Genomic DNA, 19,123 nt, shown 5'->3' on the forward strand with positions numbered 1-19,123 from the left:
TTAAAATGTTTGTTTTGTTTGTTTCCTTATAAGTAATAGAAAGTGACAGGCTTTTGGGGATTGGCTCAGAGATACTAATTCGGGTTTTCTGACATAGCAACAGCGTAGTAAAGATTTTATTTCAGGAAAGAGGAGTACTTTGATATTGTGAAAGGACTAATTTTGGTTCTTACAGCAAGCCAAGGAGTAATTTAAATATTCCTGTTTCATAATATTAAGTTAACATTTGTATTTTTATCATTTACTTTCAACTTAGAGGTTTTTTTTTTTTTTCTGTTGCAGATAAATGGTACCGTGACAGAAAATATGTCACTGACAGATGCAAAGACATTGATAGAAAGGTCTAAAGGCAAGTTAAAAATGGTAGTTCAGAGAGATGAACGAGCTACCCTGTTGAATGTCCCTGATCTTTCTGACAGTATCCATTCTGCTAATGCCTCTGAGAGAGATGGTGAGTATAGTTCTGTTTGGAGAATCCCTTTAAGTAACCTGTTAAAGTAGTAGGAAGATTTGATATGTTTGAATGAAATAATTTTCTACGAGCCAGACACCTTCAGAACCTAAGAATTACAAATATATATACTGGGAGTGGAGGGCTTAATTTTAATTACATTTTTCCTAGTTTTATTGAGAAATGTGGAAGTTTAAGGTACACAGCATGATGGTTTGATTTACATCTATTGTGAAATGATCACCACAATATGTTTAGTTAACATCTTTTATCTTCTCCTGTAGATAAAAGAAAAAAAAAAGATTTTTCCATGTGATGAGAACTCTTAGGATCTAGTCTCTTAACTTCATATATCCTATAGCAGTGTTAGCTATTATCATCTATTGTACATTTCTTCCCTGGTGCTCATTTATCTTATAACTGAAAGTCTGGACCTTCCTCCAGTTTCCTTTTGCCCCTCCCCCCACCCTCTCTGGTAACCACAAATCTGATTTCTTTTTCTGTGAGTTTGGTGGTTGTGTGGGTTTGTATTTTTGCTTTTTGTGGGTTGTTTTCTGGGTTTTTTTTTGTCTTTCTCTGACTTATTTACCATATGCCTTTGAGGTCCACATCCATGTTGTCACTGTCCTTTTTGTTTTGTAGGCAGCTCACCATTATTAATCAGTGGTTGATGAAGTTAATGCTTAAATCAACCATTTTATATGAAATTATATTTAGTAGCTTATATTCATTATCATTGGAGTATCTTACATTTTACATTATTTTACTATGATCATTTCATGGGAAAATAAAAAGCACCCTTTTACTTAACAGACATTTCAGAAATTCAGTCACTGGCATCAGATCATTCTGGTCGATCACATGACAGACCTCCCCGCCACAGCCGGTCACGATCACCTGACCAACGGTCAGAGCCTTCTGATCATTCCAGACACTCTCCACAGCAGCCCAGCAGTGGCAGGTAATCACACTCTGTTGTTAAAATAGTTACGTGTGCTTGATACATGTTTCTGGTATTGCTTACAAATAAAACTAGAAGATAGATTTTCTTTTATTAAGATTAGGTTGGAAGTTTTTGTTTTTTTTTTTTTTTAATTAATTTAGGGATTACCTAGAAAAACATAGGTCAGTTAATCTTCCTAAAGGGTGAAGTGGTAAATATTTTAAGTATGTAAGCCATATAATTTCTTATCACTACTCTGTAGCACAGAAGTGTAACTGTAGATAATATGTAAATGAACAGACAGGGTAGTGTTCCAATAAAACTTTATGAAAAACACTTGGCCATACAGCTGCAGTTTGCTGATCCCCACTGCATAAGAAGATGCTAGCCAGCTAAAAGAATATACTGCTTGGGAAAGTTAAACATATTAGCAGCCCTTTCCTAGACACTTTAACCCGGACTTTGTTTTCCCTCTTAAAAAAACAGTCTGGTATTTATGCCAAAGAGTCTGGTATGTTAGTAGTATGTGACTTACCTGAGTTTACATGGTCTTTGGGGTTGCATATACAGTTGAGAATCTGAAAATTATGACCCTTATTTCTAGAATAGTACACATGTACACATAAACATTTGGCATTTTACATAAAATTTGTGGATATTCCCAGGGCTCTGTAGGCCACCAACTGATTTATGGTTCTGTAATAATCCATATGAAGATCTGCTGGAGGCACTTGAAAATTTGAGCTGAACATTTTAGGGTTAGAGATTAATTTGGGACTTACTTGCATGGAGGTGTTAGCTCAAGCCATAGAAGTCATTAAAGTTACTAAGAAAAACAATGTGGAGGGAAGGCCAAGATATTAGACTGGAGGCAGTGTATTCTTTGAGGAAGGTGAGGAGGCAAGGAAGAAGTAACCAGAGAAAGGAGGAGTGTGTAGCCAGAAGAAAACTTTTTGAAGATCTTTAAAAACCATAATGATCATTATTTTTCACTGCTGGTTTTAGAGATTTATGAAGCGAATTCTCTTTAAATTTCAAATTTTAGTTTTATAAATTATATTAACTCTGATCTTTATTTTAAGGTTGTAATATTTATTTACTTACTTATTTTAATGTTTATTTTTGAGAGAGAGAGAGAGAGACAGAGCACAAGCATGGGAGAGGCAGAGAGAGAGGGAGACACAAAACCTGAAGCAGGCTCCAGGGTCTGAGCTGTCAGCACAGAGCCCGACGCGCGGCTCGAACCCACGAACTATGAGCTCATGACCTGAGTCGAAGTTGGATGCTTAACCAACTGAGCCACCCAGGTGCCCCATAATGATTTTTTTAAAAAATATTATAGTACATCATATGCCATCCTGGCTTACCTTATAACTGATACAACTGATTGTTATTTTTAACTGCTTCAAGTTAATATATTAGTTCTAAAACTCTTCTTGACATAGCATAGATGTTACCTGGGAAAGGATCGCTGCAACCACACACACAAACACACACTGTGATATAAATCACACCCTTGGATGATTCATGGGAGTAGCTATAATTTTAACACATTTCTCTCACCTAGAAACCATGCTGGTGTCAAGAAATTTGGATATGATTTTCCTTAAAAAAAAAAAGAATCATCTACATTTTGGCTGTTAGTTTTTTTTGTGAGCAAATTCTAAATCTTAAAAAGTTTTTTTGATGCTGACTTTTTTTCATTAAGATTTCCTAAACACTTGGCATTCGTAACTTAAAAGTTAAAGAGATTTGTTTTGTTTTTTTAAACATTTTAACAAAAAATTACGTTGAGGTGTTTTAACTGGGAACCTCAGGTATCCTTATGGGTCACACGAGTTATATGAGATCTTTTAAAAATACAGAATCCTAGGCTGTGTTCTCAGGTGGAGGTGGAGAATACAGTTTGTTTGTTTGTTTGTTCTTAGGTTTCTGATATCATCCTCTACTGTGCACTACCAAATTTGGGAACTTCTGGTTAGGACATGTGGTACATACTAAAGAAAAGATAGTACTTCACATACAGAAGGCCAGAAGTCTTCAGATTATTTCCAAATTCTTGTGCTAAGAATTTAATTTCTGAAAATTCAGTGACCTTCACACATTCAAGATGTACAATAGTACCAGTTGCTTAAAGATTTCATTTTTTCTTCTAAAGTTCATGTTAAAATACAAATAACTGTGGAGTTGTGGAGGATTATCCTGTGTTTTGAGAAACAGTTTAGGTGTTCTTTAAAAGTAAAATTCTAGGGGCGCCTGGGTGGCGCAGTCGGTTAAGCGTCCGACTTCAGCCAGGTCACGATCTCGCGGTCCGTGAGTTCGAGCCCCGCGTCAGGCTCTGGGCTGATGGCTCAGAGCCTAGAGCCTGTTTCCGATTCTGTGTCTCCCTCTCTCTCTGCCCCTCCCCCGTTCATGCTCTGTCTCTCTCTGTCCCAAAAATAATAAACGTTGAAAAAAAAAAATTTAAAAGTAAAATTCTAGTAAAAACACCATGGGTTCTGTATTCCATTATTCTCATGACCTACTTGAGTTCTGTGTGATGTTCTTTTCTGAGAGAGCAAACGTTGTGGACAGAGCTCTTGAGAAAAGCCCATTAGCTTGTTTCTTCATAAGTAGATGAGCAATGCACCCTTACTGTTATCCAGAACAGGGGTTGGCACACTACAACTTGCAGGCCAAATACAACCTGCTGCTTGATTTTGCAAATAAAGTTTTATTGGAACCACTCCTATAATGGCATAATTGAGAAGTTGCAAGAGAGACTGTATGGCTCACAGAGTCATATAAGGAAAACGTTTGCCAATCCCTGGTCTAGAATGTTAAAATCGGCATTATTGAACTAAAAAATTATATATAGAGAGAATTACTACAGTGATTTTCTTACATCTTGATGCGTGTTGCCAGGTTTGTTTTATATTTTATTCAGTGATGTTTCAGAGCCCCTTCTGGGCCAAGACTTGTTCTAGGAACTTGGGATACTGAGAGACCCCAAGACTTGTGCCACTGTTTCATGTTCACAAGGTAGCTCTCACAGAGAAGATTCTTTTCGCTGATCTCACTGTGGTCCCTACATAACTGAGTATTTGACTTGCAGGGTATGTTCTAAGCCTCTCTTTGGTCATATAGTTTCCTGTCCCTACTAACATTTAATTACACCAATCCATTTTATGACTTTTCTCCCTAGAGTGACAACATATGTTTACCTTTTTTGTTCTGTTCTATCAGCTTTATAATAAAGGTGACTGTGGTGCTACTGATTATCATAAGCAGGTTCAGTATTGAAAAAATTCTACTGTAGTAAAAGCTGAGACTAATTAAAATAATGTTGAATTGTGGAACATTTGGATTATAAAGATTATGTTTTATATTAGACTCAGTCATTCCATAAACTAAGTTTATTTAAGGCCTAAGTTGTCTAAAGTTTTTAGGGAATGTATTATAACAAATAGAAAAGGTTTAATTTATATTTAGCATATTCATTTTATAAAAATGGTTGCTTTTGAGGTACTTGCAAGCATTGTCTTAAAAAGATTGAAACTTTGTAAAATTTTCAAATATTCTCTTTATTCATTATTTCTCCTGAGAGAAAATGCTCCCCCTAAATTCTGAAAGTTAGTGGTATCAGTATTGATAATGGGTTATGATATAGTAAATATGTGATAGTAAAATTGAATTTTACAAATGAGAAATTTGTAGACAAATCCAAGTGTTGAGCCCCATTAAGCTGATATATTTGGGATAAAAACCTTTTACCTATACAGTCCACCTTTTCTATCAGCCTTTGACTATACAGGGTTGAATTGAGCTCATGATCTGTTTCTCCAAGAGTGCCAATAAATCCTAATACCTATGCAAATAGGGCATATAATGTATCTGCTTAAATACCTTAGAGAAGTATTGACTTTTAAAGATCTTTTTTTCTTTACATATTTTACATTTTCCGTTATCTTCCATAATTATTTGATTCTAGAGGACTGTAAATATTCTTTAATTCTAGAATATATAGTCTCTTTCAAATACTGCTTGGTTCTCTGGAACTTTGCCAGTTGGCTAAAAATTATTGAGACATTTACATGTATCAGTTGTACGTTTTTTTTTTTTTTACTATTGTAAAATGTCGAGAAGTGCCCATTTTCTGATTAGCGAATTTCGGATTTTGTTTTCTGATCTTTGGTTTTAGTTCTTTAAAAGCGTTTTATTATCTCCAATTTAATAGATGCTTTATTCAGGACAAGATTTACATGTGATAATATTGGCAATTAATTTGGTATAAATACTGCTTTATTTTTCATTTGAAGTCCTTCATGTTTATTTGTTTGTTTTTGGTTTCTCCTCTGTGAAAGATAGAAAGGGCCAGGTAGAAAGATAATTCTTGAAGTATCTCAATGAAATTAATTGATCACTTCTTTCCCATGGATTCTATGCCTTCCAGCTGGACTAAGGGAGTTGGTTGTGAGTTGATGCAGCACAGTGAACTTTCTACAGTAGAGTGAATGTTGAAAGATCTTTTTTTTTGCCAGTAATTTTGACATTATCCTGCTGATTCTTACCATATTATATATTTATTGATACCATGTATATGTTATCAGTATATGATTATAAATTTTCCCTCAACAAACTAGGCAAGATCCCTGCTGTCCTAGAGCTTTAGGCTTATATCAGAGTGAAAAAAGCAGATAAGTAAGTTTGAAAAATACATTTCACTTTCCATCAGACTAATGGAAATTATTCCATTAGTGGTAAGTACTATAAAGAAAAAATGAGGGTAGTACGATAGTGAAGGCGGAGGGGACAATATTAGATAACATGATCAGAGAAGAAGGCTTCTCTAAAGTGACCTCATCTTGAAATGAGTAAGAAAGAGCCCTCCAGATGAAGATTATTGTAGAATAAGAAATAACGTGCCGTTTCTCAACTTGTTGAAATAACAGCTGGATGCTGGATCACAAGAGTAAAGGAGACAGTGATTGGAGTTCTAAGAAGTATTTTCTTCTGTTTTGGAAAAAATTGTTTCATGAGAGAAAATGTGAAAGTTTTTTAAGAAGTTGTTTATTACTTGAATTGGTTTTGGGGTTTTTTTTTTGTTTTTTTTTTTTTTGTTTGTTCTTTTGCTGAGATTCTTTGTCTAATGTTTCGAAATGAGTGGAATATTGATGACCCATCCTGAACTTCTGTTACTTAAATAAGAGCCAACTTGTTTTCAGTCCTTGGGAATTTTAGGTTACCAGGTTAAAATTCCAATCTGAGGTTTTGTTTTTGATATGCTTTCTAAGGAGGCCAGGCCAAGGGAAGACCATAGTTGATGCACTTCTCTAGTAATTAACTAGCAACCCAAGTGTAATAATATGTGTGCTCAATGATTGCTGAATAATTTTAACTCCTAAGAGAATATGAATCTAATGGCATAAAAGCAAGCTTAAATATTATACTTTATCCCACAATTTAAAAAGTAAAAGTATGAATTTTGTTCATCAGCTCTTACACAAGTACAATATAAAACATAAAATATGATATTTAAAAATAGACTCTCCACTTGGTAACATATTAAAAATAGTAAATGAATGAAAAATCTTACTTACAGATAACGATCTTCTCTTGTCCTTGGGAGAGAACCTTAGTAAAAAATGAAGAGAGTGTCGCAACATTGATCCCTTGTTATAAATCAACCAGACATTCCACTCAGTCAGAAGATTGTTTGACTCTAAATATTAATCTAAGTACCTGATAATCATTATACCACCAAAGATGGCCTAACAAAGCTATCCTTAAATTTTAAAAAGCTCTTTCTTAGTCTTTCTCATTATTAAAAATTACACATTTCTGCAAAAATCATACTGTCTGAAATCAGATGCACTAGGTTAGTCATCATCATAATAATGAACATGTAAGATGGGAGAGAAACTCTGTACAAAATGATAAACTGTATAAAAATAAGTATCTGGATTATTACCTAAAAGCCATTTGCCAAAATGAGCAATATAGATACTCAGATTTTCTTCAAAAGCATACACACACACACACATGTATTTCTAGAAAATAGATTATAGTGTGTAAAGAATAAACTTAAGTTGTGGGAAATTAGCTTATAAATATGGCAAAATTGGTATAAAGTAACTATTTCTCGGCATACTACCCTTAATTTCTGTATTCCAGGACCAGCTTAGAGTCTCTTCTCTGCATCTCTCTGCCTTTGTCATCCCTAGAATTCTGTATGTGCCATGCAGAGAGAGATCATTAATTTTTTTTTTTATTGCTATGAAGGAGGAACTGCAATGTATAAATACCTATTTGTTTCCATATAAAATTTAGAAAATTAACAGTGATTGCAGCATTCTAAATAGTCAGAATGATTTGAGTGTGCCTTTAGTTTTTCTTTCTCAGGTGTCTTCCAACCCTCCATGCTGACCTATTCTGTCAATGGAGAAAAACTGTGGGGTATGGTTAGGTTAGTTTCTTAACATGTCTTTATTGTTAATTATGGCTGAGATAGTCCAGTAGCCTCTAAAGGAATTAGTACCTAGTTTTTGTTTTCATCCTAAGTTCTGAAGGTCTTGCCTCCCTTTATGCAATAAATGAGTTTCTGAAAAGAAAGTATAACTTCATTTTTTAGGATAAGTCATTTAGTATGTAATGGGAATTTGGAATTGGTGTGATAAAAGGATGTTTTACTGGAGTGACTGTTCACCCTCAAGTTTATTTCCTATATTAAGGTCATTTTTAAAATAAGGCATTACTGAACAGTCATTTGGGAAGGTGTTTGGGAGCCAGAAGTATGAAAGAAAGCTTCATGAAGAATGGGCCATCTGGCATGTTTTGTCAGACAGGGTCCAATCAAGACAGCAAGTCAAGCTTGGAGTGAACCTAGCAAGTTTAATGTAAATAGATTAAATAGAAAAAGATTGGAGTAACAAAGGATTAGCTAGTAAGAAGCTGAGAGAACTCTAAATATCAGAATCAGGTATGAGGAGCAGCCACTACCCCTGGTGCTGATATGGAGTGCCCAAGGAAGAGGCTCCCCCACCCATCCCTAGGGTGAGAGCCAGCCTGCTTGGAGAGGGCACGCCCATGGCTTACTGAATGGCAGAGAATTTGGCTGTGGTGTGTTCTCAGAAGAGCTTGGCAGGAAATTTTCCCTCCAAAATGTTTGGAAAAGGAGTTCATGGGCAAGTGTCTTATTAGATAGACACCTTGCACACAACTATCCTAGGGAGTCACTGGGGGAAACTGCTGACTGCTATGTGCTAGAGGGGCCTGCTGAGGAGACACACCCCAGAACCCACAGGGGGAGCCCCTGACCAAGCTGCCTGTCCTCTGCCCTCTGCCCATAGGCCTTAACAGTTGTGATTTTACACCTGAAGTTTTTCACTTAAAACAAGTTGTTGCTCCTTGCTGATCTGACAGTGTGTATGTTAGTCTGCCACCCTATTTACACAGTTAACTGGGTAAGACTTAAAGAAGGCTCTGTTTACAATGAGTTCATTTACATGAACTGTAAAAGCTCTTCAGAGACTGTTTCACTTTGTCTAACAGCTGTCTTCTATAGGGTTTTTAATCAACCCAAAATTTCTAGACCAGTGGATCACTACCATTAGATTGATGTACAAATGAAAAATCCAGAAAATAAACCCCATATCCTACCCTCCAGGAGAAAACAAAAATGCTCTTAAGAGGATCTTGAGGTCCAGGGGCGCCTGGGTGGCTCAGTCGGTTAAGCATCTGACTTCGGCTCAGGTCATGATCTCACGGTTTGTGGGTTTGTGAGTTCAAGCCCCGTGTCGGACTCTGTGCTGACTGCTTGGAGCCTGGAGCCTGCTTCAAATTCTGTATCTCCCCCTGTCTCTGACCCTTCCCTGCTCGTGCTCTGTCTCTCTCTTTCTCTCACAAATAAATAAACATTAAAAAAAAAATTTTTTTAAAAGGATCTTAAGGTAGAATGTTGAAATGTCTGTCTAGGCTACTTGGAGCCAGAGTGTGTAGATAAACATGACTCTGACTCAGGACAAAAATGTTTTTTGTATAAAGATAGCCTTCCTCATAATAGCAAAAAAAAAAATGTTTTATAAAGCTTAGATACCATTTCAGAGCCATGGTAGTGTCCTGTATGGAAGATTTGAGGAAAGTATATTTTCTTTTAATTGTCACAGCTTTACCAGTTTCTTTCAATAACTGCCACTGATTGTAAACTAATCTGGGGTGTCTAAATTTGGTTTTTGTCTTGCAATAGACTTAGTGGTCACATCTCATAATAGAACTTTTCAAATGATTGGAAAATTTGATGATTCTGTACCATAACCATGCGTCTGCATTGCCCAGTGTCGTTGCTGCTAGCCACATGTGGCTACTGAGCATTTGAAATGTGGCCAGTCCAAATTGAGATGTATTGTTAAGTTTGAAATAACACATTGGTTTTTAATGACAAAAAAAAGATGTAAATTACCTCTAATAATTTATGTTGATTACATAATGAAATAATATTTGGATGTAATGGGTTAATAAGTAAAATGTGTTAATTGATTTTTATCTCACTTTATTTAATACAGATTCTAGAAAATTTACAGTTAACAGATGATTTGCTTTATAATCCTGCTAACAGTGCTGCTCCTACTCTGCATGTATTGAATAATGCCTCCATCTTTTGGTAGATAACAGAAATGCACTAAAAAGAACAGTGATTCTCCAAGTATTAGTTGTTATGAAAAATTTAATAGAATATGAATTCTATCTATCTGAAATGTTATTTAATTCATAACAGTTGTGTTAGAGGAAAAATAAAGGTGGTGGTCAGTACAGTATGGAAATTAGGCAAGATGAAAATGCTAGCAGTTTTATGTGATGGGGCAAGAGCACAACAAATGACACCCTTCTAGTTATCATCATGGAGGAGGTTTCCATCAGAAGGTTATAACTCAGTCAGGATGGGAGTTATCATTAGTATCAGTCTTTTTAAATTTAGAAAGTTTAAGTTCGAAGAAATAAAATCAATTGTAAATGTTTTTAGACCTTTTTAAAGCAATTTAAAGTTTGCTTTTACAGAGCAGTAAGTCTATAGAACTATTAAAATTATGCATTCTTTAATCTCATTCTTTTTCTTTAAAATGTATATATTTATAACACAATTTGCATATTTTATGCAAAGAATGTAAGGGGAATCTTCTGTTTTGTACGGCCCTTTAAATTCTGAGGTACCTAGAGCACTTTGGGGATAAAGCTTAATTGTGCTTATTTATTCTTGGATTAATTGTGAGATTTTATTACCTAAGCTGTGGCTAAAAATTTTGACCTTTTATGATTTAAAAATACCTTGACTTTTATAGTTTTGCCTAAAAGACTGTTTACCTCCATGCAGCTCATAGTAATTTAAAACTAAAAGTACACCCCCACAGAATAATTGACTATGAAAATAGAAACTGTGAAAAGTGCTTATGTTTTATCCTTTCAGAAGGGTAACAGGTAAGAAACATTTTCTTCATAAGAGACTGCTAATAGTATGCATTAATAGAACCAAATTCTTTGTTTAAAGTTAGACTTAATTGCATTTAAAAATTGGGGTATCTGGGTTGCTTAGTTGGTTAGGCGTCCAACTTTGGCTCAGGTCATGATCTCCTGGTCCTTGGGTTCGAGCCCCACGCCTGACTCTGTGCAATGTATGCTTAATTAGAACAAGTAAAATAGGTCTATTCTACCTCACCTACTTCCCACTCCTCTTGAATTAAGCCTTTCTCCATATTTCTGCATAATTTATTTACCATCATACAGAGTTTGTGTTTTTAAAAATTAAAAAAGGTCACACTCTGCACATTATTTTCTAGCTAGCTAATTTTACTTAACAATACAATGTGACCATCCTTCCAGCTTATTCTTTTGATGAGAAATTTTACATATTATGGAAATTCTGTTTCTAGGTCTTTGCCTGTGCAATCAATGTTGCATAAGCATCTTTGTCCATGATTTCATATACTAGCTCTTTATTTCTGAAGTCATTAAAGAGTGTGTTGGTATTACTTTTAAATTTTCATGGATGATGCCAGATGACTTTCCAAGAGTAATATTTGAGACTACACTTGTTTATTTCTCAGAATTCCATGTTTACCTATCTGATCGTTGTAAATTGGCAACTCCGTATTTTATTTAAAAAAAAATGTTTAATGTTTATTTTTGAGACAGAGACAGAGTGAGAATGAGGGAGGGGCAGAGAGAGAGGGAGACACAGAATCTGAAGCAGGCTCAGGCTCAGAGCTGTCAGCACAGAGCCCAGTGCGGAGCTCGAACTTAGGAACCCTGAGATCATGACCTGAGCCGAAGTCGGACACTTAACCGACTGAGCCAACCAGGCACCTTGGCAACTCCTTATTTTAAATTGATGGTTTCCAGATTAGTAGCAGAGCTGAGCATCTTTTTATGAGATTATTGACCATAGTATTGCATCCTCGTAAATTGCCAGGTTAATTTCTGTTGCTCATTTTCTGTTATATTGTTCTTTTTCATTTTCCATCAGCTAGTAGTAGCTCTTTTGCTGAGTGTGTTGCAAATATAAATCTTTATATCTTTTCCTGTGCAATTAAACATTTTTAATTGGGGCGCCTGGTCAGTTTTTAATTTTAACATTTTTAATTGGGTCGCCTCAGCCAGTTGAGTGACCGACTTCGGCTCAGATCATGATCTCATGGTATGTGAGTTTGAGCCCTGCATTGGGCTCTGTGCTGACAGCTCAGAGCCTGGAGCCTGCTTCAGATTCTGTGTCTCCTTCTCTCTCTGCCCCTACCCCACTCATGCTCTGTCTCTGTCTCAGAAATAAACATTAAAAAAAAATTTTTTAATAATAAAAAAATAAAAATAAAACCATTTTTAATAGTGAAATATTTTCATCTTTATGGTTTTGAATGTTTATCACATTTAGGGAGATCTCCCCCAATCTAAGATTGCACAGGTTTTATCTAGGAGTTTTACAGTTTTTAATGCTATTGGTGCTGGCATATTTTTTCCTTTTCATTTTCCTCTTTCTTTTTTTTTTTTTAATTTTATTTTTTACATTTATTTTTGAGAGACGGGGCAAGACCTAGCATGAGTGGGGGAGGGGCAGAGAGAGAGGAGGGACAAAGAATCCCAAGCAGGCTCCAGGCTCTGAGCTGTCAGCACAGAGCCCAATGCGGGGCTCAAACTTACGAACCAGGAGATCATGACCTGAGCCAAAGTCAGCCGCCCAACTGACTGAGCCACCCTGGCGCCCCTCATTTTCTTCTGATTGTAGAGGACATTGAGGAAAATAGTTGATTTTTTAAAATTAAAATGTAATTATAATTCTCTTTATATAATTTTTATAGTATTCTTTTATACTCACTAAAATTCTCCCCAATATTTCAAGCCTATCATCTATCTCATGATTATATCATCTGAGTCTTCAAAATAGTGGTAAATAACGATAGTATTGGCAGGTATCACTGTGTTGTTACTGATTTTGGTGTAAATACATTCAGCATTTCCCTATCTAATATGGTATTAGCTCTTGATTTTGGGAACTAGTCTCATAATTAATTGTATTTCCAGTATCTTTGCTTTATTTGTGGTTTTTATTAGGAATGGCTGTTGCATGTTTTCACATGCCTGTTTGATAGTTTTTTCTTGTAATATTCAGATGTCATAATGAATTCTGTGATAAATTCCTAATGTTAAACTAGCCATATACTTGTGAAATAACCCTGCTGTGGTCATTGTAGAATAATCTTTTATTACATAGTACATCCCCTTAGCTAGTATTTTATTTAGAATTTTTTCCTCCACTCATAATTGAAAATATTTGTTGTTTTCTCTGTCCTATCATTGTCGTGGTTTGGGTGTTAAGGTACTGTTAGCTTCAGATTGAATTTCTGATAGAATGTTGAAAATTTTTGAAATACATGGTATTTTTATGATACTGTTTTCTGTGTTATTAGATATGTTTGGAATTTTCCATAAAAAGTTTGAAGAAAATCAAGTTAGAGACTGTTCTATTTCAGTGTGTGGTATAGAGTAGTTAAAGACACAAATTATTTGTTGCTATTACAACTGGTAACATAATAAATATTCTTAAAATGTGTTCTTGGACAAAAAAACAAAACCAAAATGTGTTCTTGGACATGTATGTATTTCTCTAGGATAAACCTAGAAGTCAAATTGCAGGTTATTGCATGTTTGCATTTTCTGTTTTGATAAATGACTTCCATTTTGCCCTCAAGTAGTTATACTTATTTACACTTAACGTTACCATCCTTGTATGAGTGTCTGTATCTCCATGCCCCTCCTTACAGTTGATGTTATTGTGAAAACTCTCATGAGAAGATGATTTCAAGTTACTTTAATGTGCGTTCTCCTAGTTACTTGTGAAGGTGAACGTATTTTCATGTTTATTGTTATTTGTATATTTTTTCTGAATTGTCCCTTCCTGCTACTCATTTTTTCCTCAGTTGTCTCTTTTAAACTGATTCATAATTCCTTATATGTTCTAAATATCAAATTTTTGTATGTGTTGTTAGGTCAGTATATAAATCTTAATATTGAACTCATTACACATGTTCTTTCAAACTATGAAATTTATTCAGTTTGAACTTTTTAGTTATTTTAAACCCCATTTCATTTGGTTCAACCAAAAAAATATATACTATATTTTAATTATTTGCATCCTTTTTAACTTCTTATGTAATCACTGCTGTTGATATATGAGGGATTTTGTGCCTTGAACTTTAACAGTCCTCTATTTTTGATGATACAGATATTTAAGAAATATATTATGGTTTGGAGTTTGTTCCATCTGAAATTGTATTTTTGTCATTGATATGCATAGAGATCTAATATTTCTAAATCTGTAGACATTTGTCCTAACATCATTCATTAAATAGCATGCTTTTTTCTGACAGCTTAGGGCTGCCACTTCATTAATAAATTTTACTACTGTGGATAGATTTCTCCATTTTCTATTTTGTTACTTTGATCTGTACTACTCTAGTTTTCATTATTAGGTTTTTATAGTATTTTGATAACTGTTAGAGTGTCATTGTTTTTCAAAGTTTGCTTGTCTGTTCTTACACTGTACTCCTACAAATGATTTCACAATCATCTTTATGCTTATAATTTTTTTCTTTTTTTTTTAATTTTACCAATGTGTAGTCTCCGGAGCAGAGAGGAAGAGAGAATTTCTAAACCTGGGGCTGTCTCAACTCCTGTAAAGCATGCGGATGATCATACACCTAAAACAGAAGAAGTTGTAGTTGAAAGAAATGAGAAACAAGCACCCACTCTTCCAGGTAAGCCTAGCAAAATACTACATTCGGAAAACATTTGCAGTCAGACTAAATAAAATAATTGTCAGAATTTACAGAAGACTTAAAGATGCTTTCTTGATTATGATGATTGTTATTTCTATTACTACTATTACTCCTACTTCTGCTACTACCTATGTTTGAATTTTTCTGTATTTGACTTCCAGAATATTCCTTATGGGTATAATGTTGGCATGAATCAGTAGGCTTTCATGAATTTTTTTAAAAAATTTCTGGATAGAAATTATAGTTGGGGTGCCTGAGTGGCTCAGTCAGTTGAGTGTCCAACTCTTGATTTCAGCTCAGGTCATGATCCCAGGGTTGTGGGATCGAGCTCCATATCGGGCTCCACGCTGAGCATGGAGCCTGCTTAGGATTCATTCTCTCTCTCTGCCCACCTCCCACATGCTTACTCTCTCTAAAATTTAAAAGAAAAAAATAAATAATTCATAGTTAACAACTATTCACAATTGAGTAAAATTGTTCTCTAACACTTCTCATTTAGGAAAATTGGCATAAGTTTTTTTAAGTTGTTTTGCCAATTGAAAATGTTTTCATAAGCACTGTAAGTTATACCCTGTGAAAACGTATGAGATCAGATATAAGAGTCTGCAAGCCTCCTAGATCCATTTTCTTGAAAGGCTGGGAGATTTTGCTTCTCATGTCTCAGTTCCTTTGCTCAAATCTTTTTGCTCTGCTTGTTTAGTGGCAAAGAATGTGGTTATTTAAAAACAAATTTTACCACAGTGAAGAAAGATGGCTGCTTTGACAGTCTGAGAGAAATGTAGTGATTCTGTCTTGTTCTCCTTTTCCTCATCTACCTCTCCCCTCCTCCCCCAGAGGATTTTTCAGAACCTAACAGCATACTTGGTGTAAAGACATCAGAATTTGTAACTGTACTCTGTGCTTTAACATATATATAGTATATATGTTCCTTACCAATTTCTCTGAGCTTATATTTTGCTGATGAATTTTTACGTGTATTTTGTGGACTCTCTATTGTTTGAATATTTTCCTGACTGCTTACATTATTCTAGTTTTTAATAAAGTGATTCTTGCACGATTTTTAAATTTTCTTTCTTTTAGAACCAAAGCCTGTATACGCTCAAGTTGGACAGCCAGACGTGGATTTACCTGTCAGTCCATCTGATGGCGTCTTGCCTAATTCAACTCATGAAGATGGGATTCTGCGGTAATGTGATTTTAAACTTGTATTGTCTTCTCTGTCCATTATTCAGCATGATTTAAAGTGAAAATTCAGTCGCAGACCATATTTCATATCCTTTTTAAAATAGTGTGTACCACTTAATGCTATGGTTTTTTATTTTAAATTATTTATATGACAGAGATTAGAGAATAAAAAAGAAACTTTTTGGATGTTGACTTTCTCACCACTGTCCCTGCCTAGTTTTCAGGTCGGGAATTGCAAAAGTTAAAAATTGTTTTCTACTTAAACATCAAAAATTTTCACAAGCTTTCTAATGCCCTAGCATTTAAAAAAAACAAAAAACAAAGAAACAACAACAACAAAACAGTGTTTCTCCATTTTAACACTATTGACATTTTGGGTTGGGTACTTGTTTATTGTGGTAGACTGTCCTTCTCATTGTGGAATATTTAGCATCATCCCTGACCACTAGCTGCCAATGGCACCTTCCAGTTGTGACAACCAAAAATATCTCCAGACATTGCCACATGGTTTCTGGGGGCAAAATCACCCTTGGTTGAGAACCTGTTCTCAACCTGTTAGCAACTCAAAAGTAAGTTTTTTATATTCCACACCTTTTATTGCTATATGTTTTATACTTTATGGGATTGAGATATAAATTTTATAACCAGATTGCAAACCATCATGATCACCAAATTAGTCTTTTGTTGCCTCTGTGGTAAAGGGGCATAATGTTAATAACTGAAAATAACCAAACTTTTTAAAGTGGGTTAGATCTAGACCCCTGCTCTCATATGTTTTCTTTGCTAAAGGGAATTGGGTTGTCACTACAATACCTAGCTAGCTAGAGAGAAAACTCCTGAAATAGATGGGTATGACACAGATTAAAATTGTATATTGCTAATATCAGATAGCTGATAATTCAAAATACAGATTGTGAAGGAACAGTTTCCTTCTTTTTTCCTTTCTTAAAAATTGCTTGGAAGCTTTTATAACTCTAAAGTTTAAGAAAAAGTAATGATGTGATTCCAGAGACCTATTTCCCAGGACAGCCCTCAAGAACAGATACCAAAGAAGATTGAGGATGTGGGCAGGATTTGTAGTTGAGCCAGAAAACAGTTCATTCACATCCAGTGACTGGATTTGGGGCAGAAGTAGTTAATGGGTTTACCTTTATAATGCAGATAAAACTGAGTATAAAATGTCAGTCCTATAGGCCACATGACAATGAGACTGGGCCTAAAGCTGTCCTCAAAAAAAAAAAAAAAAAAAAAAAAAAAAAGCTGTTCTTTAAAAAGGCCTATTTTGCTAAGGGATGCAGACTAAAAAAATCAATGATTTTTAGTTTTTGAGGCCTGTAGGTCAGTCTGTGTGATAAAAGAACTACCAGGGACCTGGAGTCTCAAGGACTTTGAGGAAGGGTTTCCAAAACCTCTCCTTACAATTAGTTTGGGAGAGGAGTCTGTAAGCAGGCTCTGGACTCAACCTGACAAAGTAGGATACCACCATGCCAGGTGATTGACATGGTCCACGATAATACTGGCTACTAGTTTCATGGAGGGACCAAGGGTGCCACCAGCCCTGGGAGTAAGTGACCTTATCTAACCTACAGGCTCTGATGTTTACATCTTAGTAAATGTTAGCTCCAGGTGAAGAAGTGGGATCAAGTGTGAATACCTTATAACATCTAAAACTTAAGGTAGTCTTTAGTTGGATTAAAAGAACTAGACTCCTCTCTCTTTCCTCAACTCATTCATTCATTGATTTGATTTGTATTTTTTACTTTCTATGAGTTTCTAATAACTTTTTCATTGTTACTTAATGAATTAAAAGAAGGACTTTTTCTATCCTTCATGTCAGAATAGGTAATAGAATTGTGTGTCTTCTTGACTAGAAATTGTGAGAAAGTTCTAGAACCCTAGCTGGGTAATTTGTCTTTAATTACCCTACAGGGTAGTTTGTAATTATGATCCGTTTCTGCCCACTCATTCTTCTAAGACATCCTTTAGTCTTTGTTTCAGGAATATCATGGTGATGGTACACTGATGATAAAAGAATGTGCATACATTTATTCCTTCCCATTCTCTCTCTCTCGTAAGAAAAGGGCAGAGATTGAATATGGGGCTAATCCAGAAAGGCTGATTGATGATAAGATTTTTATTTAAAATCCAGAGAGGCTGCAGAGTAAGTGATCTGTATGAACTCAGAGTCTACCAACTGCAAAGTTTAAAAACCATTATCTATTGGATGTAAAGATCACAATGCTTGGAGCCTCATTTTGATTCCCTGGTATTAGGAAAATTTGTCAATTTGTGCTTCAGTTTCTACCTTTGTAAAACAGTACTTTTCAGTTATTCCATAGAGATGATATGAATGAATTGGGGTGGAAAAAAATGGAAGTTTTTTGTTTTTTGGTTTTTTTTTTTTTGTTTTACCATTGTGAATGTACCATGTATATCCAAGACTTTGAGTTGGGAAAACATTGTTTTTATAAACTAGTTTTAGAAATTAGTTGTAAAGCAGTAATTGCATATTAAATTCAGATATTTTAAAACTTATTAATCAGAGAATAAAAGAAAGTACCATTAAATCTGACTTGGAATTCTAGCACTAAATTGTATTCAGTAAATTAGTGGTATGAGGGAAATTTCAGAAATGATCGTCCTTTGTTTCATTCTAAATATAGTTCTCATTGTATCAGTTTACTATAACTTTTCAAGCTTCTCTTAACCATTTCAAATGAAATATTTGTTTTAACAGGCCCAGCATGAAATTGGTAAAATTCAGAAAAGGAGATAGTGTGGGTCTGCGGCTGGCTGGTGGAAATGATGTTGGAATATTTGTAGCTGGTGTTCTAGAAGATAGCCCTGCAGCCAAAGAAGGCTTAGAAGAGGGTGATCAAATTCTCAGGGTATGTTGGTATATCAGAAATGTGATTTCAAAGTACTTAGATCTTTAGAGAAAGACCTCAAACACAGCAAACCTATTATAATTCAGTTGTAATCTTCTGTCACAGCCTATTGAACCAGACAACCATTCAGATGAATCCGTCAAGTCTTGGTTTTACTGGCCTCATCCCTTCCCATTGCTGCATTCGTTCTTGTTGACTGCTGTGTGTGTTACTACACAGTGTGATGCTCTGGTTTCATTTAAATCTCTGGCGTTCATTGAACCTACCAAAAAAAAAAAAAAAAAAAAGGTCTTAGATCCCTATACCAAGTAGTCATTTTAAGTTCAACTAGACCTTCAGGCAGGCAAGACTGTCATGG

At 35.0% G+C, this 19,123-nt stretch overlaps 1 protein-coding gene across 15 annotated transcripts in view; it reads left to right on the top strand.

Annotated features, from left to right (window-relative positions):
• TJP1 (tight junction protein 1) overlaps positions 1–19,123 on the top strand; it is a 370,447-nt gene that overhangs the window by 317,076 nt on the left and 34,248 nt on the right. For all 15 annotated transcript variants that reach the window (XM_045058902.1, XM_045058903.1, XM_045058904.1 and 12 more), the window contains 5 exons: positions 283–451; positions 1,265–1,412; positions 14,535–14,671; positions 15,773–15,878; positions 18,615–18,765. In XM_045058902.1, the coding sequence (XP_044914837.1) occupies positions 283–451; positions 1,265–1,412; positions 14,535–14,671; positions 15,773–15,878; positions 18,615–18,765 (711 nt within the window). The remainder of the gene's footprint in view (positions 1–282; positions 452–1,264; positions 1,413–14,534; positions 14,672–15,772; positions 15,879–18,614; positions 18,766–19,123) is intronic.

The sequence above is a fragment of the Felis catus genome, chromosome B3, assembly GCF_018350175.1.
Source record: "Felis catus isolate Fca126 chromosome B3, F.catus_Fca126_mat1.0, whole genome shotgun sequence".
Lineage (NCBI taxonomy): Eukaryota > Metazoa > Chordata > Mammalia > Carnivora > Felidae > Felis > Felis catus.